The 21,653-nt window shown below is 48.8% G+C and overlaps 2 protein-coding genes across 7 annotated transcripts in view; one reads left to right on the forward strand and one right to left on the reverse strand.

The window, feature by feature from the left end:
• LOC307220043 (protein diaphanous homolog 1-like) overlaps positions 1-21,653 on the forward strand; it is a 509,109-nt gene that overhangs the window by 80,876 nt on the left and 406,580 nt on the right. The gene's annotated exons all lie outside the window — the stretch shown is intronic.
• LOC307220009 (START domain-containing protein 10-like) overlaps positions 1-21,653 on the reverse strand; it is a 310,423-nt gene that overhangs the window by 8,039 nt on the left and 280,731 nt on the right. For 2 of the 6 annotated variants that reach the window (XM_079983652.1, XM_079983649.1), the window contains exon 2: positions 1,140-1,332. In XM_079983652.1, the coding sequence (XP_079839778.1) occupies positions 1,140-1,304 (165 nt within the window). In that variant the 5' untranslated portion in view covers positions 1,305-1,332. The other 4 variants (XM_079983648.1, XM_079983651.1, XM_079983650.1 and 1 more) reach the window with 4 other exon arrangements.

The raw sequence follows: 21,653 nt of genomic DNA on the forward strand, positions 1-21,653 counted from the left end.
TGATGGTGTTTCCTGCTTGGCAGGGGGTTGGACTCGATGGCCCTTGTGGTCTCTTCCAACTCTATGATTCTATGATTACCTCATGTGAACAGTGTGAAAACCTCCACGTATAAGCAGCATTGATTTCACCATCAGTCTCCCTGCTTGCCATCTACACTCTGCCCAGCCCAGTAAGGCATGAGAAAAGAAGCCATTATCTCAGAACTTTCTCAGCCATACAAACATTAAAGTCACAGGAATCCCTTTGAACATTCTGCTTAGAAATTCTAGACACACTTATTGAAAATAAATAAACTCCGCTAAGCACAGTGTGACTTTTTTTTTTAAGTAAACATGTAAATCACAACTAACGGTTGGGTAAATGAAGAATCTTCGTGTACCCAAGTAAACCAGGTTCCACTGTATTGATCCCAGGCCTTTTAGATATGGAATAAGTAGCACCTCAATGTCAATATGTGAGCACAAGAAAACGATGTGTGGAGCCAGTAAGTGAAAACTGAATCAGCCTCTTTCTGAGGGCTAACCACAACTCAAAAGCTTGTGTCTTTATCTGCTATCAAATCCATATACAGTGTTCAATTCCCTTACATCTGGGCAGGACACTCAAAAACATAGAATGAGCCTTATCTTCCCCTATATCTATCTCAGTTCATGTCCAAGATACCTGAACAGGGATATTTCTGTCTGTAAAATGTGCTCGGAGGCTAAAACAGCAGAGATCCCTCACAGAAAAAAAGAGAGGGGAGAAGAGGATGAGCAAAAAGGGAATGTGAGAGCCCAAAGGATCTTCCGGGACCTCTAACATTCTAGCTGAATTGCAGCATTGCACATTCTGCAGCCTGGATTAATTTGAGAACTGAGTGCAGCAAGAGGGATGCTTGTTTTGGAGCAAACCTTTGTTTTGGAGTCCAGCATTCATGGGGCAGGAGCAGGAGAAGAGGCTCCTGGGCAAATCAGAGGGGGCAGAAAGGGGGTGGACAGTGCTGCATCATCACCCATGATTCCCAAGCCCAGGCAGGGGCCCCTGGGTGGCATTCAAGTAAGTTTTACTCAGAGCAGAGCCTCTGGAATTAATGTCGTGTTCATTAATTCCAATAGGTCTACTCTGAGTAAGCCATAGCTGAATGCCACCCCCTTACCTTGATTTTCTGGACAGTCTTGCTCTCCTGCTGCATTTGGGTCCACACTGCCACTCCTCCCTTGTTATACCGGCTGCTCCAGCCTTCCTGGCTTTCACACTGGTCCCGGAAAGTGTTGAAGTCGGAATCATCTGGGATGTAGGCTCGCTCTCCTTCCCCAGACATAGGTGCAGCTTCCTCCAGGGCCGCCAGGCTGCCTGAGAGAAGGAGCTGTGCAAATACCCACCCAGGCAAGAGAGGTTCCTGGCTGGCTACTGGGGAAGCTACTACGCTGGGCTCAGCGCTGCCCTGGCCACTTCCCTCTCTTCCTTCATAACTCTCCCTCCCCAGCTCTGTCAGGGGCCTCTCTGGGCCCCCAGCCCTGACTCTGGGAGAGAAGGGATGGCAGCAGCTACTGCTACATTCAGTGCCTCCATCAACTGCATGGCGTGGGCTCTTCAGAGCCTAGACGCTCCTCTCCTGCAGAAGAGCTGCTGCTGGCAGTGTGGATGCCTTCTCAGTCCTGCCAAAGGGCACTAGGCCCCCCTGGGAAGCTTCTGCTATTTATGTGGGTAATCTGCAAGTGCACAAATACACACAGAGCCCATTTCGGTGTTCTATCCCCAGCATTCTCCAGAGCCTCCCCCCATGCCTCTTTCCTATCCCTCTCCTAATTTCTGCTTCTCTTAACCTGCCTCTGAATTTGCCGCACTGAGTTGCAGAACCAGCTGGGCACTTGCCAGCAGCAGCAGCAGCAGCAGCAGCAGCCGCTGGGTTCAGTTCTGCAGATGGTTAATGTGATGGCCTTGTTAATGCAGGATGCAGTCTAGTCTACTTACCCTGCAATGGAACTGTTGTGGGGGAGCTAGAGAAAATTCTAGATTGTGGAATAGGGATTCTGGAACAGGCAGAAGGTTGTGGGGATTGCCTCACACTGGCCATTCTCCTGGCATTACATTCTGAGGCAAAAAGGACATTCCAGATGTACTGGAGCATAAAGGGAGGGGTTTTCAGATTGTAACTCCTTCAGCTGTGACGAAGCTAGAATGTTCAGAGCTTTCAAAATGCTGTGGCCTCGTTAGAGATAGTGTGATGGCCTGGGATTCAGACTTGGATGCTGAACCTGAGGGATCCCAGCCTGCACAAGATTCCCCGCCTCCAGAACCAGCTGAGCCGGGGCTGGGGCATGAGCCTGAAGGGTCCTCACCTGTGCTGGATCCTCAGGTGCAGACATCAGCTGAGCCTGCTCTGGCTCCTGAGGTGATGGAGGACCCATTGCTTGCAGGTGCTCCACTCTCAGCCCCATCAAAGAGAGCTGAGTTTGCCTCTGGGTCCAGTAACCCTCCAGCCTCTCCTGAGCTGCAGAGGCTCAGGGCAGAGAGGCGGAGGGAACTAAGTTCCCGCAGGAAGAGTGCTCGCCTCCGGGCCAGGAGAGGCGAGTTATCTGAGGATCAGGGCCGCCCTATGCCTCGGGGCAGATAACAGCTGGCCAGCACCAGTCCCAAGTTGTGGAAGCAACATTGTTGGTTGCTAGTTCCTGCCTGAACTCTGTCCTGCTTTCCCGCCTGAGCTCCTGACCCGCCCAGGCTCCCTGCTTGCATGCCTGTCCCTGACTTCACCTGACTCTTTGCCCTGCACCCAGCTTCAGCTACTACGGACTGCCTCCACGTGGCATCTTTGACCATGGACCGGACTTGGACCTCACCTCTTGGGTAACCCATGGGACCAGCACAGTTAGGGATGTACCCGACCCAGGAAGAGGAGATCCCCTACTCCAGATCTGAATGTAACAAGGCAGATGCAGCAGGAGGCAGTAAGGGACCCCCGTCTCAAAAGACCCTTGAATCAAGGTTTCCTGCTAACAGTCCAGCAAGACCAGTTTTGCTCGTCACAATATTAATCACAATGTTCACAATATCGCAATACTAACCACATTGAGAAATCACAACAAGCAGAAGTAGGGATATCCAGTGATTAGCAAACCCATTTAGGTGGTGATACGAGTATTTTGAGAAATGTTTCAATAGCAGTATATATATTTTTAAGGTGCATATCCACAACAGAGCTCAGGTTTCTGGAAGTTATGGTGAGCAGGGAAGCAGTGATTGAGTGGAGGGGGCAGCGCAGTGCGTCATCCAGTAGCCTGGATAAACTTCAAAGCACTCACGTGTGGACAAAGATGCATGAATGCACACATGGAAACAGCCCAGGTATGCAATTGCACCCTGCTGTGGACACAGCCTAAACTCCACCATGTTCAAGGGGGCTGATTCCCAGGCATGTGTCCACAGGACTACACCTGAAGCTGCTTTCAAGGGAAGCCTGTGATTGCACCAACATAGAGGCTTCCTTTGCAGTGCAGCTTGGGGAGAGGGTGAACCATGGGCAGGGGAGAAAGGGTTAAACTCTCTCAAACGCACCTGCTCAGGATCCTGAAACTGTTTTGGCTTCCCTAAGTCTGCTAACTGCATCACAAAGCAGGCATTTCCTAGGCCCTGGCAGCAGGCTCATTACTTGCTATTTTTCTTTCTTTCTTTTTTAAAAAAGATTACTTTCAGAGAAAAGGGCTAATATGGAAGCAACTGAAGATAATAAAATATTCACTTTCTATGCCAAAGGCTTCAGTAATGCTGTTGCTAATTCTAGGATATCTCCTGCAGGTGGCACCTGTGCTGAGTGCAGACTCCAGAGAAACACAAAAGATGCTTAATACAGCCGCCACGAGGCACAGATTTGGTGTGGATATTGCCTGCAAGCGCTGCTCTTCTGGGGATGACAAATTGCTTAATGAATGTCCAAGCCAAGTGCTTTGCACAGATTGCTCGTAGGCTGTGGAAGAACAAAACTCACATTTCACAAAAGACTTGGAGCTCATTGCAAAAAATAAAAAAAAATTAAAAATCACAGCAATACACACATCCAAGATGATTAATTGGACCTGTTTTTTCAAATAATACAGCTTCCCAGCTTAAGCCTGTTTTAAACCTTGTGAGAAATAGTAATACTGGAAAAATTCAAAGGAGGAGGAGAACTTTTCCATCTGCTTGTTCTGCTTCTAATTGCCACATTGTTTGCCTGGGGTTTCTGTAATTAACTAGACAGCCCTTCTAGTATACTATACAATCCACAAACCAGAAGATGAGAAACCATATGCTGCTCTATGTTTTAAGACCTGATTTTCCAAACCTAAATTAAGTATTTAAGGTTGGGGGAATCTTTTGCAGTCTGAGGGCCACATTTCTCCATGAACTACCTTCCACGGTATTCTTAAAGCTAAAGGACCCCTGACAGTTAAGTCCAGTCGTGAACGACTCTGGGGTTGTGGCGCTCATCTCGCTTTACTGGCCGAGGGAGCCGACGTTTGTCCACAGACAGTTTTTCTGGGTCATGTGGCCAAAATGACTAAGCCACTTCTGGCGAAACCAGAGCAGCACACGGAAACGCCGTTTACCTTCCCACCGGAGTGGTACCTATTTATCTACTTGCACTTTGATGTGCTTTCGAACTGCTAGGTGGGCAAGAGCAGGGACAGAGCAACGGGAGCTCACCCCGTCGCAGGGATTTGAACCGCCGACCTTCTGATCGGCAAGCCCAAGAGGCTCAGTGGTTTAGACGACAGTGCCGGACACGACTAAACGACTAAACAACAACAAGCCAGCTGTGTCCTAAGGTGGTCCTTAGGTGGCAACTATGGACAGTCTCTCACAAAGAAACTTGCCTGACTAGTTCAACAATGGAATCCTCTATTTAGATTTTAACCCTTGCTGGGTCTAGGACCCCAGAAACTAGAAGGGGCTTAGGTATCATACAGACTAACCCTGCAAAATCAGGGCAAGCCGTAGGCTCAGCGGTTTAGACCACAGCGCCACCCACATCCCTGTGTGGTATTCTTAGGATCATATCATTGTAGAGCTGAGAACCTGAGGGTCACCTAGTCCAACCCCCTGCCCTGCAACGCAGGAAACAGAGATAAAGCATCCATGACAGGTGGTTGGGTACCTTTGCTGAAAAACCTCCAAGGAAGGAGAGTCCCACAACCTGCCAAGGAGGACCATTCCATTGTCAAACAGCTCTTACCATCAGAAAATTCTTCCTGATGTTTAGTCGGAATCTCCCTTCTTGTAACTTGAAGCCGTGGGTTTGAGTCCCACCCTCCAGAGCAGGTGGAAACAAGCTTGCTGGATCAATGTTTCTGGGCATGTTTAGCCTGGAGAAGAGGAGGTTAAGGGGTGATATGATAGCCATGTTCAAATATATAAAAAGATGTCACCTAGAGGAGGGAGAAAGGTTGTTTTCTGCTGCTCCAGAGAAGCGGACACAGAGCAATGGATCCAAACTACAAGAAAGAAGATTCCACCTAAACATTAGGAAGAACTTCCTGACAGTAAGAGCTGTTTGACAGTGGAATTTGCTGCCAAGGAGTGTGGTGGAGTCTCCTTCTTTGGAGGTCTTTAAGCAGAGGCTTGACAACCATATGTCAGGAGTGCTCTGATGGTGTTTCCTGCTTGGCAGGGGGTTGGACTCGATGGCCCTTGTGGTCTCTTCCAACTCTATGATTCTATGTGAAATATACTCAGAGTCGCAAAGTGATTTCATGCTCTTTATTCAGCTCATAGTGGTGAGGAGGAATGAATGAATGTCCCCTCAAAGTATCTGCTTTATATACATTATTTACACAATGGGCTGCACATGATTGGCTAATTCCGGAATTCTACTGTAAGCCAATCAGGTTGTGGATTCACTTCAATCTGGAGCATGATTGGGTGGTTCCTGCCAACCAATCATACTGCTGCATTGTTCTAGGACCAATCAGACTGCTGCATTCTGAATCCTATTGTTCTAGGAGCAATCAGACTGCTGCAATTTGGATCCTATTGTTCTAGGACCAGTTCAGACTGCTGCAGTTTGTGTTAAGTTGTGGGTTGACATAGCAGACAACACAGCGATTTCTCCAAGTAGCTCTTTATTTTGTAAGCTGGAATAGAACTGACTGCAAACAGCTCAGCCGGCCTGCTTTTATAGGCAGCCGGCTGTCAACATTGTAGCAACAACAGCCCAGCGTTTCCCGCCTAAAATAACTGACGTGGACCTGAGTGAAAACTATCTACAGACCTGAGTGAAAACTATCTACAGTATCCCCCTGCTGGCCCAGGGTGAAACTTCACTACATAACACCCCTCCCCATCGAGATAAGGCGTTAGTTACAATCGTAATGGTTTCCTTATATACAGCACTACGCGTAATGGTTCAATTAGGCACAAAAGCATATCGGTTACATTTCCCATACTTAGACCAACAGTGATACATGTCCAACAACATAGTCCTTTAAACAAGTTGGGCGCTTGGGAACTCTGCCAGACCGCCGGGGACTGGTAGCCAAGTCCAGAGGGCCACACAGTTCTTGCTGAGGCTGTGGTGCGACCCTAGGTGGCGTTGGAACCAACTCCCCTGGATCCGCTGCTGTGGGTGGAGCCTCCGCAAGTGGAGTGGTCTGAGTCTGTGGTAAGTCTGACAGACTCTCTGAAGCGGCTTGGTTCGGCTCCACGCTGGCAGTTTGCGAGGGAGGTGTAGGTGGGGCCTCGCCATCTGTACGTGTCTCTTCTTGAGCCGCAAGCGCAGTTGGGGGCACCACAGTAGTGTCCAAGTCCCCAACCCTGCGCCTAAGCTGGTCTATGTGCCGTCGCCACAAGCGTCCGTCTTCGAGTGCCACCTGGTACGAACGAGGTCCAGTGACTCCCACTACTGTGGCTGGCACCCAAGGAATGTCCCCCACATAGTTCCGGGCAAAGACCTGGTTTCCTGGGACAAATGACCGTGGCGCATTGGCACACCCTGGGGGTTCAGCCACGGCAAAGTCCGGGTGCAGCCGGTCGAGCGGTGACCTGAGGCGGCGGCCCATAAGCAGTTCAGCAGGACTCCGCCCTGTGGCTGCATGAGGGGTGATGTGTTGCACGAACAAGTATTCGGCGACCCGCTCATGCCAGTCTCCCCGGTCCAGGCGCGCCAGTGCCTCTTTTGCCGAGCGCACCATTCTTTCCGCTTGCCCGTTGCTGGATGGATGAAAGGGTGCCGTTAGGGCATGGCGGATGCCCAGTCCCAAAAGATACCGCTCAAACGTGCCTGACGTGAACTGCGGTCCGTTGTCAGAGACAAGGACATCAGGACACCCATGCGTTGCAAACAGGCCTCGCAGCACCCGGATGACGGCTTCGGTAGTGGTGGAGGGCATCAGGGCGACCTCCAGCCATTTGGAATAGGCGTCCACCACTACCATAAAGGTCCGGCTGTGAAAGGGGCCAGCCAGATCGATGTGCACCCTCAACCAGGGTGTCTTTGGCGTCTCCCAGGTGTGTCCCTTAGCTGCCGGTGGTGCAGGCCTCGACTCTTGGCACGCTTGACAGGCGGACACCCAGGCAGTGATGGCATCGTCCATATTAGGCCACCAGACGTAACACCGAGCCAACGCCTTCATTTTGACAATTCCCGGGTGGCCAACGTGCAGAGCCTCCAGGACGCGCTGACGGAGTCCCTGGGGAATCACGACGCGGTCTCCCCATAGCAGACAGCCGCGATGAGCTGAGAGTTCATGTTGTCTGGTTGCGAAGGGCTGGAACTCCAATGCAAAAGGCCCTTGTGGCCACCCCCTCCACACCCAGTTGAGCACCCGGCTGATGGTGCGATCCTGGGCAGACGCGGAGGCCACAGTGGCAGTCGATACAGGCGCTGCCGGAAGATCCTCAATCAGGAGGAGCGATGAAGCTGGAGCCGGGTCTTCCACAAATGCTGGAAGAGGGCAACGGCTGAGGGCGTCGGCATGGCCCATCGATTTCCCAGGGCGATGGATGAGCCGGTAGTGGTAGGCAGCCAGGAAAACAGTCCATCGCAGCATGCGTGGCGAGAGGACCGGTGGAGTTGGACGATCACCGGCGAGGAGGCCCAGGAGTGGCTTGTGGTCAGTGATGAGGTCAAAAGTCCTGCCATAGAGGTATTCATGGAACCTCTTCACTCCAGCCACAAGTGCCAGTGCCTCCTTGTCGAGCTGGCTGTAATTCCGTTCCGTCGGAGATAGCGTCCTGGAAAAGTAGGCGAGCGGTGCTTCTCTTCCGTCTGGAAAACGGTGACTAAGGACAGCACCGATGCCAAAAGGTGAGGCGTCGCAGGCAAGGACCAGTGGCCTGGATTCACTGTACTGTACCAGCACACTGTCTGATGAAAGGAGAGCCTTGACCGCGTTGAAGGCCGCCGTCTCCCGATGACCCCAGGCCCAAGGCGTCTTTGTGCTAAGGAGTCGGTGAAGAGGCTCAGCCACTGTGGCTTTGTGGGGCAGGAACATGTTATAAAAGTTCAGCAGCCCCAGGAACGCCTGCAACTCCGTCTTGTTCTTTGGGGTGGGGGCCTGCTGGATAGCGCGGATCTTGGATGTGGTCGGGTGAAGGCCGGAGGCATCGATAAGATAGCCCAGGAACTCTACCTGTGGAACGGCGATCTGGCACTTTTCCCTCTTTACCTTGAGCCCAGCCTCTTGGAACCTGGTCAGCACGGCACGGAGGTGCTCGAACAGCTGCTGGTGTGAGTCTGCAGACACCAAGACGTCATCAAAATATGGTACCACGCCCGGAAGCCCTTGCAGGAGACGCTCCATAAGGCTTTGGAAGATGCCAGGAGCCACACTCACCCCGAACTGCAACCGGCGGCAACGGAATGCCCCCCGGTGGGTGACGATCGTCTGGGCTTCAGCAGTGGCATCATCGACGGGCAGTTGTTGATAGGCTTGGGCAAGGTCCAGCTTAGCGAAGACCTTACCCTCACCCAGGGAATGCAGCAGGTGTTGGACAACAGGAACCGGATAAGCGTGCTGCTGAAGTGCCTTGTTGATCGTGCACTTGTAGTCAGCGCAGATTCTCACTGACCCATCTGGCTTGACAGGCGTGACGATGGGGGTTTCCCACTTGGCGTGGTCAACCGGCTCCAAAACTCCTTGGGCGATCAGTTTGTCCAGTTGTTCGTCCACCTTAGCCTTGAGAGCAAAGGGAACCCGGCGTGGCTTTAGCTTGATGGGGGCGACTTGTGGATCAAGGCTAAAGGAGATGGGCGTACCTGTATATTGCCCCAAGGTGCCGTCGAAAACCTCAGCAAAGTCTTTGACCAGACCCTCAGTCTCTGCATTAGAGATGCAGTTGATGCCGGTGACTTCCAGGCCGAGGGCATCAAACCAGTCTAGCCCTAGGAGGCTTGGCCGCTGACCTTCGACCACCACCAACCGGAGCAGGCCCGAAAAATCCTTGAAGGCAATCCGGAACCGGCCAACGCCTACCATGGGAATGTCGTTTCCCTGGTAGTCTCTCAGGTGTACGCGGTGAGAGTCGAGTTGCCTTTTGGACATTCTGGGTACCAGTCTTTTGATGGTGCTCCATGACACGATGGACAGGGCAGACCCGGTGTCGATCTCCATGTCACATGGAGCTCCTTCAATGAGCACCGTGACGTTCAGCTTGCGTCGCGTAGGCGAGTCGGTTTGGCCAATCGTGGTTCCAGACGGGCAGCGGCAGTTGGTGAGAGCGAAACAACTTTCCTTGGCAGACTGGAGTGAAGACTTGGACTTGCGAGTCGATGAAGGGGGGGTGTCAGACGGAGCCGATCGGCAGACCTTAGCGATGTGGCCCCTTCTGGAACACTTCCTACAGATGGCGTCTCTGAATCGACACTTGGCACGGGAATGGTTGCCTCCGCAGCCGGCACATTCCGGTTGGCCCTTGGACTTCTGTTGGAACTTCCTGCGCTCCCGCTTTGTCTGGTGCACGTCATCGTCTTCACTGGAGGATGCCTCATCACTGCTGGCCTCTTCATGATGCACCGGAACTGGCTCCCTAGCAAGACGCGGGCTGCTGGACTTGCGGATCTCCTGGGCGGAGCGTTCAGCAGCTTCTGAGGCCACAGCCTCCTCAATGGCTTTCTGTAGTGTGAGGTCTGGCTTGGCGAGGAGACGCCGTTGCAGATGGATGTCCCGGACCCCGCAGACGATTCGATCCATCAGGGCATCGTCTAAGTCTCGGAACTCACAGTGCATTGCAGCCTGTCGCAGGGCGGTGGTGTAGTTGTTGATTGACTCCCCCTCTGCCTGGTTCTGGTGGTAGAACGCATGGCGGGCAGCAATCTTGGACGGCTTTGGTGCGTAGTTGTTGCGGAGCTTCTCTTGGATCGTGTCCCATGGTGTTGCCTGGACTGCTTCAGGCGCAACCAATGCTCGGGCCGTCTCAAACACCTCAGGCCCACAGAGGCTGAGGAATAGGCCCCGCTTCCGATCCTTTGATACTGCTGTCAGCTCGTTGGCTTGGAGGTAGCAGTCGAACTGAGCGAGGTAGGAGTCCCATGATTCAGAGGCTGGCGCAAACGGCGGTAGAGGCACAAGTGAAGCCATGATTCCGATGCTGGCGTGAAGGGCGATGGATGGAACACAGTGCTCTTAGCCAGAACAGTCAGCTCTGAATTGGTTCTGTGCAGTGATTTCGCTCAGTGATTTCGCTCTGTGATTCAGCTCAGTGATTCAGCTCAGTTCAGAGGCTGGCCGCATCTGGCTGTGCTCTGATGTCCATCGATCCCATCCTCGTCGCCAGTGTTAAGTTGTGGGTTGACATAGCAGACAACACAGCGATTTCTCCAAGTAGCTCTTTATTTTGTAAGCTGGAATAGAACTGACTGCAAACAGCTCAGCCGGCCTGCTTTTATAGGCAGCCGGCTGTCAACATTGTAGCAACAACAGCCCAGCGTTTCCCGCCTAAAATAACTGACGTGGACCTGAGTGAAAACTATCTACAGACCTGAGTGAAAACTATATACAGTATCCCCCTGCTGGCCCAGGGTGAAACTTCACTACATAACAGTTTGGATCCTATTCGACTCAGTACATAACACTATGATTCTATGATCTTCCATGTGTCAGCCCTGAAGATATTTGAACATGGCTGCCATGTCTCTTTTCTGTCTCCTCTTCTCCAGGCTAAACATACCCAACTCCTTCAAGCGCTCCTCATAAGGCTCATCTTGGTTGCCCTCCTCGGGCACACATTCTAGCTCGTCAACATCCTTCTTAAATTGTAGCACCCAGAACTGGACATGGGACTCCAGGCATATTTTCTGCCCTAGATCATTGATAACTGCTGTCCCTTGGAGTAGACAGTTCTGAGTTAGATGGACCAATATTCTGACTTAATAGAAGGCAGCTTCACATTATCCCTGAAACTGCATTGGATTTGAGATCTTTTTTAAATATGAAATTGTTTTATATGTGCTTTTATTGATAAATTGCTTTGAGATTATTCATAAATGGAATAAACACACACACAGAGTATTATGAAAGGCTTAGGAGAACACTGACAGTCATAATCTTTATTGCTTAAATAAAAATGAAACCATCATCTGATTCTAGGCAAATGGCACTGCCATCTAGTGGCAAAGTCAGAGTTAGTTTATGCCTCAATGTTTACCAAACATTTTGGAAAGTGTCTGACAAATCTCAGCCAAGGATGAAGGCCAAACAATGGGAGCATGGGGTGCCCATGATTAAAAAAGAAATCCAGGAGATCTAATCGTGGCTCTGCTGCACAGCAATTTACATATGGAAAAAGCTCGGTAAGCAGCTTACAAACATCAGTAATAAGGCAGTCCCTCTCCTCAGGCTTACAACCAAAAAAAGAAGAAAAGAGGTTAAGAGATCGGAGGAGGGGGGAAGCAAAAACATTTATATACAGCTTTTCAGCAAAAACATTTATATACAGCTTTTTCCACCCAAGTCTCCCCCCAATAGAAAAGAACAATAAAATCAGTTTTTAAGAAACCTAACTTTTAAAAAGCAGAATCATCATGAACAAAACTCTGGAGATAAAGGCAGTATAAAAGGATAGAATCAGAATGGGAAAAGGCCATGATGCCAATCAAGTCCCACCCCTTGCCCAATATAGGAGGGCAATGCAGGATGCAACTTCTGAGTATCTCCAGCGAAGGCGAAGTGACCACTTTCCAAAGCAGGTCTCTTCCACTCTTGAGCTGTAGGAAGTTTCTTTTTCTGTTTGGTTGAAGTCTACTTCATTTGGTTTTCATCCATGGGCTCTAGTCCTGCCCTGTGGAACATGCCTCCTCCACCTGCTGAAGGCCACTATAAGATTAAACTGTGAGATATAGATTTGAAAAGGGAAAGCTTGTTGGCAGCATGGAGGGAAGTCATAAGCTCGGCATGGCGGTAGGGAATGAGATTGGTAGGCGTATATTGGAAATTATTGTTTATTATTTAAAGTGAAAGTTCAATAAAAATTATACTGGGGGGGGGGGGAGATATTTGAAGGCCACAATCATAAAAGGTAAAGGTAAAGGTACCCCTGCCCATACGGGCCAGTCTTGACAGACTCTGGGGTTGTGCGCCCATCTCACTTAAGAGGCCAGGGGCCAGCGCTGTCCGGAGACACTTCCGGGTCACGTGGCCAGCGTGACATCGCTGCTCTGGCGAGCCAGAGCCACACACGGAAACGCCGTTTACCTTCCCGCTGGTAAGCGGTCCCTATTTATCTACTTGCACCCGGAGGTGCTTTCGAACTGCTAGGTTGGCAGGCGCTGGGACCGAGCAGCGGGAGCGCACCCCGCCGCAGGGATTCGAACCGCCGACCTTTCGATCGGCAAGCCCTAGGCGCTGAGGCTTTAACCCACAGCGCCACCTGCATCCTTAAAAGTCTCATCTCCTGGCTTAAGCATGCCCAATGCTTTCAATCGTTCCTTATAGCACTTCCAAAACCTTGACCATCTTGACCTCTCTCCTCTGGACATCTCCAGTTTGTCAATGGCCTTTAAAATGCAAGCCTTAAAGCTGGATGCAGTGCTCTGGATGAGGCCTGACCAACCCGGAATGAAGTTTGTCAATGGCCTTTAAAATGCAAGCCTTAAAGCTGGATGCAGTGCTCTGGATGAGGCCTGACCAACCCGGAATGAAGTTGAACAATTACTTCTCACGATCTGGAGTGGAGTGTCTGGTTTGACCTCTGAGGACTCGGTGCCTGTCACCAGGTCAGGGATCAGCAGGACAGCTATTTTCTGGGGCAGGGAAAACATTGTCCATAATTTCCAGGTAGCCCCACTTCCTGGAATGTCTTGGAAGTGACTCAATGTGATATGATTTGTCATCACGCCTGAGCTAGTAGGAAGCCTTTTAAAGTTAAAAAGGCAAGGGGGGGGGGAATGGAACTCCTTTGGCCACCTCCTCTTCCGAAAAGCCCAGAGACATTTCTCTCTTCCCCTGCACCATAATTTTTCAAAAGGGCTTCGTTTTGTCCTTCCCACCCAAACAATTGGTCAAGAGACATTTCTCCCACAGCTCGAGCTTCAAAGTGCAATTTATTCACACAGAGGCCTCAAATCACCTCCTTCTCATAACTGATGGCATGTCAGGGAATTCTCCAGCTGTTTCCCTGCCTCTCCTGGACTATGAGTCATCTGCCTAACCAAAGGTATGGCCAAGCGGGCATTCATGAGTTATGTATGTCTAGGAAGACATCCCAGATTTACATAACTCGACATACTGCATGCATGCACTTAAAGCCTGCCACAATCTTTTAGGGAACCAAATCAGTGTTTCATAATGCCAATTAAAAACCGCAGTATTATTGCAAAAGGCAAACTCCAGCACATTCCTATACTGCACCCACCTAGGATAGCCCTGTGTAGGTGGCGAGGTGCATCGTTCCCATGAGAAACTTGCCTGGTATATGTTCACATGGTACTGAACCTGACCCATTCCCATAGCAACAATTCACCAGCTTTTGAACTGGAGACGAATTGACCTAACAGCTCATGTGCTTAGCCATTATGTTATGTCAGCCCAGAGCACCTCCTTCTCCTTCTCCTTCTCCTTCTCCTCCTTCCACCCCACCCCCCATTGCTTCTTCATGTCTTTTCTCAGCAAGTAGTGTCATGTACCAGTTTGGGGGTGGAACTGGTTAGTGAACTTTAAACAACAGCCTTGCTGTGTGTGCCAAATTGATCAGGCCTGAGACACACAGTGCAGGAATCTTTCTCTGCAAAAGGGAATGCAAAAACACCAGGACAAATGCACAGCCACAATCTGGGGTCTTTCTTTGCAAGAGAATATTAAAACAAATAACCAGACCAAAAATGTCTATTGTCTGCCTTTGGCAGAGCAGCCCACCTAACAGAGGCATGGGCCCACAGGATATCCCTCTGCCCTGGGACCCCTCAAACCTATAGCTGAGCCAGATCACTTTTATGCTTTGCAGAATTCCTAGTTAGCTCTCTAGTGGCATCAGATGAATGTTATGTTTCTTGGCTATGGCAGTGGTTTGCTGATGCCTCTTTCAGTGTCACATATACCAGAACCTGAAATATAAATAAGCCTGTATAGTTTTTCCACCGATATAAAATTAGTACTCTTGGTATTTCTCTTGGAGAAATATTAAATATTTGGAAAGCTCTTTTTCTTCAAAGATGGCAATTTTTGCAATTTATATTCGGCCACTTGGTGTCGTCCAAGTGCCATGAAGGAGAACAAAATGGAGTCCCTTTTCTGAAAACTAAAAAGACTGTGGGCTGTAAATTTCAAACCTCGCAGAAAGAACACGAAACGTCCATTCCTGGCTAGCTGGCATCCGTCATCATCTCCACCTTGTAACCCATGACTTAAGCATGTTGGTCATCTCCCTTCAAGTTTGCTATGTGTGCTTTGCTTCTCAGACCAATTATGAATCCTTGAACTGAAAATTAAAGCTAACTGGTTGCAATAAACCTTCATTTGCTTCCACAGCGCATGCCTCTCCTTCCCACTGGATGCTTCTCAAAGCAGCAGTCTGAAAACAGGCTGTGTAGCCGAGGCTGATTCAATATTGTGAATCAATCTAATAGCTTTGCCTGAAGCACACTGTACCTCACAAGCCCACTGACAGTGTCTAGATGGGGGAAAGCCACTGTAAATATCTAGTCTTTGTAAATGAGTCTCATCGTCTTTGTTTCATGCTTCATTTCCCGCACGAGCTGAGCTCATGGTTTCTGAATCAGAGTCCAAAGCAAAATAAAAGAAAACAGGATATTGGAGCGCACTCCAGCCTGGCATGTATCTCATTCAATTTATGTCCTGCTCAGTTTGTGTGGATGGCCAATGAACAGCTCGTCTTCCCTCCATCATGTTATCTCAGCTTCAGGGAGATAATTTCATCGTTTATTTCCTTTCTCAGGCCATCCCTAAAGACGCCCACATGTGCCCCTGTATTTGTTTATTTGAACCAAGAACCATTACAATCCCAACGCAGTGTAGCCAAATATCTTCCAGGGGTGGTGGTGGTGGTTACTGTAGCAGACATCTAAGCCCTCTAAATGCAGGGTTACTTGTGTGGTCTGCAACCATGATGAAAGAGGATATGAGGATGCTCATTTAGCCCCAACCCCAAAGGCACGTTTCCAGCATGGCTTTGGGTAAGAAACATCATAGTGGCACTTGGAACAAGAGGAAAATAGACCTTAATATCCAGAACGGCACATATCCTATCTGTGTCATTCTCAGAAATACCATTTCTTGGCTCTGTACAGACAAGAAAAATACATTTGCCTACGATGGCAATGGCTTGAACTTCCCACCATCACCCCCACCACAAATTGTTGTTGTTGTTGTTTAGTCGTTTAGTCGTGTCCAACTCTTCATGACCCCCTAGACCAGAGCACGCCAGGCACTCCTGTCTTCCACTGCCTCCCGCAGTTTGGTCAAACTCATGCTGGTAGCTTCAAGAACACTGTCCAACCATCTCGTCCTCTGTCTTCCCCTTCTCCTTGTGCCCGCCATCTTTCCCAACATCAGGGTCTTTTCCAGGGAGTCTTCTCTTCTCATGAGGTGGCCAAAGTATTGGAGCCTCAGCTTCACGATCTGTCCTTCCAGTGAGCACTCAGGGCTGATTTCCTTAAGAATGGATAGGTTTGTTCTTCTTGCAGTCCATGGGACTCTAAGAAGAACAAATTACTTATGGCTAATTTGAATTGTGCAGTTTCATTAGCTGAGACAAGGATTTCAGAGATCTGGCTGTTTGGTTCAAGCCAATGTGTGAAAGTCACTGCTCCCAAGGGTTTCTCATTTCCTGCCACCTATCTGCCTTCTTTCTTTCAGCTCCTGTCTGTTATCACATCCTCTCAGCAGCCCTGTCATCTCTGCCACCCTCCAAGCTTTCAGGCTCTTCCTATTCAACAGTTTCTCCCCTGGTCAAGGCTTTCACCCCAAGCAAGCAGAGCTTTGCTTGCCCCATAGATGCCGCTGCCTTCTTTCGCCAGAGAGGGTGGCAGACTGAAACCAGGGACCCATTTGTGAGTTTCATCAGCTAAGCACCGAGTAGCAGTAAAAGGCCATTCAAAGGAGGGAACTGAACTTCAGACAGGTCATTGCGGTGGACTTACTCACCACACTGCAAAAACTGGATTGGAAAAGCTGTTCATTTAAGGATTATGGCATATTGCTTATCGTTTAATAACTAATCAGTTACTTCCTTTTACTTATTAATTACAGTTCTCAGTTGCCTTTTTCAAAAATGACTCAACAGCCCCCCAAACTTTAAATATCAATTAGCTGTTGTTTTTATTACATACATTGTCAGACTGCTTTATTTCGTGCAACTGTGAAATTTCTAAGTGGCAAGACATCTAAAAATAAATGCTATTCTTACATTTTATAAATAATGCATTATTTCACGCCTGTTGATGAGTCACTGCCATGCAATCCTGGAATCACAGAATTGTAGAATTGGAAGGGACCTCAGGGGTCATCTAGCTCAACCCCCGCAATGCAGGAATCTCAGCTAAAGCATCCATGGCAGATGGCCACCCTAGCTCTGCTTAAAAACCTCCAACAAAGGAGAGTCGACAACCTCCCAAGGGAGACCATTCCACTGTCAAACAGCACTTACCATCAGAAAATTATTCCTGGTGTTTAGTCAAAGTCTCCTTTCTTGCAATGGGAATCCACTGGTCTGAGTCCTACCCTCCAGAATGGGAGAATACAAGCTTGCTCCATCCTCCATGTGACAGCCCTTTATATATTTGAAGATGGCTATTATATCTCTTCCCTTCTGGCTAAACAAACTCAACTCCCTCAACCATTCCTCATAAGGCTTGGTTTCCAGACCCTGGATCATCTTGGTTGCTCTCCTCTGTACACGTTCCACCTTGTCAACATCCTTCTTAAATTGTGGCGCCCTGCTCTATTCCCAGGGAAATCCCACTCTTTACTGCAATTTGCCCTTCCTCTCTGGTCTGTGTCATGGAGGACATAGAGGAAAAGCTAGTCAGGGAGCTAGGCAAGAACTTTGTTGTCTTTGTTAAACAGGAGCAGAGCAATGACCAGAAACTCCTGCCTCCACTCAGATACAGACTCCAAGTGTCCCTATTTTCCAGGGACAGTTCTGGATTTACAGAAGCCATCCTGGTTTCTGATTTGATCCCAGAATGTACCACTTCACCTTAGGACAGCGGTTCTCAACCTGTGGGTCCCCAGATGTTGTTGGACTACAGCTCCCATCATCCCTGAGCTCTGGCCTTGCTACCTAGGGGTGATGGGAGTTGTAGTTCAACAACATCTGGGGACCTACAGGTTGAGAAAGGCTGCCTTAGGATGTCCATGCTTTTATTGGAGAAATGTCGGAGGGTATGGAGTTATGCCAAGGAGATAAGTAACTACACAACCTTTAGAAAATTTTTTATGTTAAATGTTTTGTAATGTTTTTATATAGGTTGGAAGCCACCCAGAGTGGCTGGGGAAACCCAGTCAGATGGGTGGGGTATAAATAATAAAATTATTATTATTATTATTTGTCAGGGGTTCAGGAGCAGAGGCACAGGGGAGAGAGGAAGCGGAGAGCGAAGGGGAACAATCCGAGGGCAGCGTAGGGGAGTATGACAGTGGGCCGAGAGATTCCATGAGCTTCTCCAGCGATTCGGAAGACTCCCAGAAGGGGGCACCGATGGCCAGGGCAAGGGGGGTCCCGGGAAGGACGCACCAGAAGCAAGGGGCCAGCGGCGACTCCCAAAGCAGCAGCTGGAGATCGGGACCAGCTTCTCCACCAGGGTGTAGCGGGGGGGAAGAGTCCCATGTGTCAGGGCCGGCTTCCCCTCCAGTGGGGAGAGAAGATGAGGCCCCTATCGCTGAGTGAGGGAACAGAGGGGAAGTCAGACTCAGCCAACCCCCCCGAAGGGGGAAGCAGTGACAGGAGCAGTGTAACGGTCAGGAGGAAGGTTGCCGGCTGGGCGCGCGCGCCAAGTTCAAATGTACAGGAGCTCGGGACAGCAGGGAGTCGGATTGGGAGCCAGGTCCTAAAGCACGCCAGAAGCAGGGGGAAGAATCCGGGGAATCAGCATCAGAAGAGTCCAGAAAGGGCGACACCCCAGAGGGCAGAAGGACCCAGAGGAGAAAGGAGCAGAGGAGGAGGTGGAGCAAGGCTAGGGTCTTGAACTGGTGTCGAGGGGGAGGAGATTCAGATGGAGCTTCAGCGGTCTAGGGTTGAGACGTAGAGCTGCACGCCGTGGCTTTGAAATGGAAACTTAAGCTTAATAAAGACTTTTGTATATAGCAAGAACTGGCGTTGGTCCTTTGTGAGCTGGGACCTTGGGCAGCTCTGACATTATTATTATTATTATTATTATTATTATTAGTAGTAGTAGTAGTAGTATTGAATAGGACATCCCTATTTTCATGTGAGAAATGTTCAAGGGTATGCAGATATAACCAGGTTTAGTGCCATCTAATGACTAAACCATATCATGGCAGCATCCATACACCCTGCTATATTAGGGACTGGTACATGGAGGGGGCTGAGGTAGTTGCATACACATTATTTTAAGATATTTGTATTTGACTCTTCCTCTAAGAAGCAGCAAATATGTCCTCCCCACCGCCCTGCCATTTTATCCTCGCAACAACTCTGTGAGGTACATTAGGTGGAAAAATGTTGTCTTCTTGGCCAAAGACACCCAGGGAGCTGTATGGCTAAGTGGTCATTTGAATGTTGGCTTCCCGAGGCCTAGCCCTCGCACTACCATCAAAGGAAGCCCAGAGGCTCTGAAAAGTGGGGTCAGATTTCCATTAAGGCCAGCATTGTGTCTACAATAAATTTCCTCACTGCGACAACCTTCTGTAGAGCCCTACTCTGCAAATGTTAAGAAAATTTGTCTTAGGCATCCGGTTTCTTCCCCGGTCTGGGCGAGTTGTGGAGAGCTCCAACTCACCCATCTACTTGAAATTGGGGGAGTAGCATATTGAAAAGGTGCAGACATTACATGAAATGAAAACCATACTGGATCCATTTAACATACAATTAAACATTTTCTTTGAGCAATTAGCATGGCGACAACTAATAATTACCTTGGATAACTGCCTTGCGAGACACTCTACATATTTATGCAAAATTATTTCTCCCATAATATTAACATGCCATTAAGAGAAATGTGTTCGTATGAAAACATCTTGGTGTAAATGTAGAGTCGGTAAATGTGTGCTTGCTCAGCTGGGAAAAGGGAACAGGGAAACCTTTCTGCTTCAGTAGGAACAACACTGGGCTCTTTCTATGCACATGGCCTCATGAAGTCGGCTGTGTATTAGGAGTGGCCTTCCAGATGTCATTGCATTCCAGCTCCCATAGGCCTCAGCCACTATGGCCAGTGCTCTGGAATGATGGGAGCTGGAGTCCAGCCACATCCAGAGAGCCGCAGGAAAGCCATCCTAGGTTTTCATGTGTGATTCTATGGCTTACTTCAAACACAACAATAATCTTTGGCTTTTGTTGTGATAACCTCACTCTTTTTCTTCCCACCTCTGAAGATGAGGGGAGGAGACTACAACTTTCTACTTACACTATGCAGCACACCATAGCTTGTGAAGAAATCAGGATATCAAACCAGGCCCATGGTTTATGGCTACATCATTGTTGTTGTTGTTTATATCCTGCCCAGCTGGCTGGGTTTTCCCAGCCCCTCTGGGCGGCTCCCAGCAGAATAATAAAAACATGATAAAACATCAAACATTAAAAACTTCCCTACACAGGGCTGCTTTCAGATGTCTTCTAAAAGTCAGATTGTTGTTTGTTTCCTTGACATCCGAAGAGAGGATGTTCCACATCTGAATTGGGCCCTACATGTCATACTCTCTTGCCATTTTCCCTGCTTCTCCTTTGCCGATTTTTTCCTACTCTCCCCTACTCTTACCTTTTCTCTCCAATTCTTTCCTCCATGCCCGGGGGGGGGGGGGTTGTGGCATAATCAAATCACAATCTGTTGTGGGTTTGGAGCAGGACTCCTTACGATTAAGTATAATTGGTTAATTGACACTGAAATAAAAAATACCTAAATGTTTATTGCTAATGTTGGGGAAATTCCACTACAGTATTCTAAGCAACTCTGAGCTTTAACTGAGTTGATAATTAACTGTTGTTGTTTGCTGCTAGCTAACACATGAGTGTTTAACCTTAGATCATGTGATTAAGGTATTGGATTGCAAATCAGCACTTTGAAGGGAGTTGCCCTTAGTTCTTTGTTCTCAGACTCTGTGAGAGTATGTATGTAAATGAAGCTCTCCAGGAAACCACAGCTTCAGGCTGGAATGCAGGTTGTGGGAAGAGACATTCCTCTGCTTCTAGGTCAGTTTGGAGTATTCCATATTTTCTAAGATGTTGAGCCTACATCTTGTCTTATGAAACTGTCTAGAAATGTATCTTGGGTGTTTTTGTTTTGTTTTGAAGAAAGTTCTGCAAGTAAAGTTTAAATTAAACTTATGGGCCTCGACCATGTTCTATTTCCAAAATGAGTCAGTTTTTATGCATCTAGTCACTTCAAACTGTGCAATATTAACATCTGCAATATCTGCTTGAAGACTAATATTGTACAGAAATTTCAAAACCAGTAGTCTAGCACTGCTCGGGTGGTTATGTTGGAATTCATTTTTAGAAACTCCCAATTTAATTTTCCTCTTCAAAATGCAGCAAGCGGCATCTTGTTACTTATTACTATAGTATTCTTTCTTTTTTCTTTTTTTAATAACCTGCCTTTTCCCCTGACAGGCCTTTGGATTAGGAGCAAGGGTTAACTCTTTGCTTCCATGACCATCCCTCCCCACTCTGAAACTATAAGCCACAGAGGGCTAAACATACCAGCACAACTGTAGCAGCTCAAAGGAACTAATTCAGTGTTCCCCAAAGTAGGCAATACCACCCGCTGGGGGGCACTGGAATGATGGGGGGGCGGTAGTAGCCTTGGGTGCAGCTGTGAGGGGCATTGAATAAAACTAAGGGGGAGGTAGAAGCATAAAGAAAAACAAGAAGAAAAAATTAAAACACAGTTTGTACATGTTTCATCTGTTGCGTAATGATGCTTACTGCAAAAACGCTTCCCCTGGATCTGGCGGTTGTGCTGGAGGCGAGGGTTTTCCCTGGGATTGGGTGAACCCTTTTTGGCTTCACCCAGGCCAGGAAAATGGATCACAGCTTGCCTGCCTATTTGGCCAAAGGCAGGCAGGCT

Source organism: Podarcis cretensis (assembly GCF_951804945.1).
Source record: "Podarcis cretensis genome assembly, chromosome: 7".
Lineage (NCBI taxonomy): Eukaryota > Metazoa > Chordata > Lepidosauria > Squamata > Lacertidae > Podarcis > Podarcis cretensis.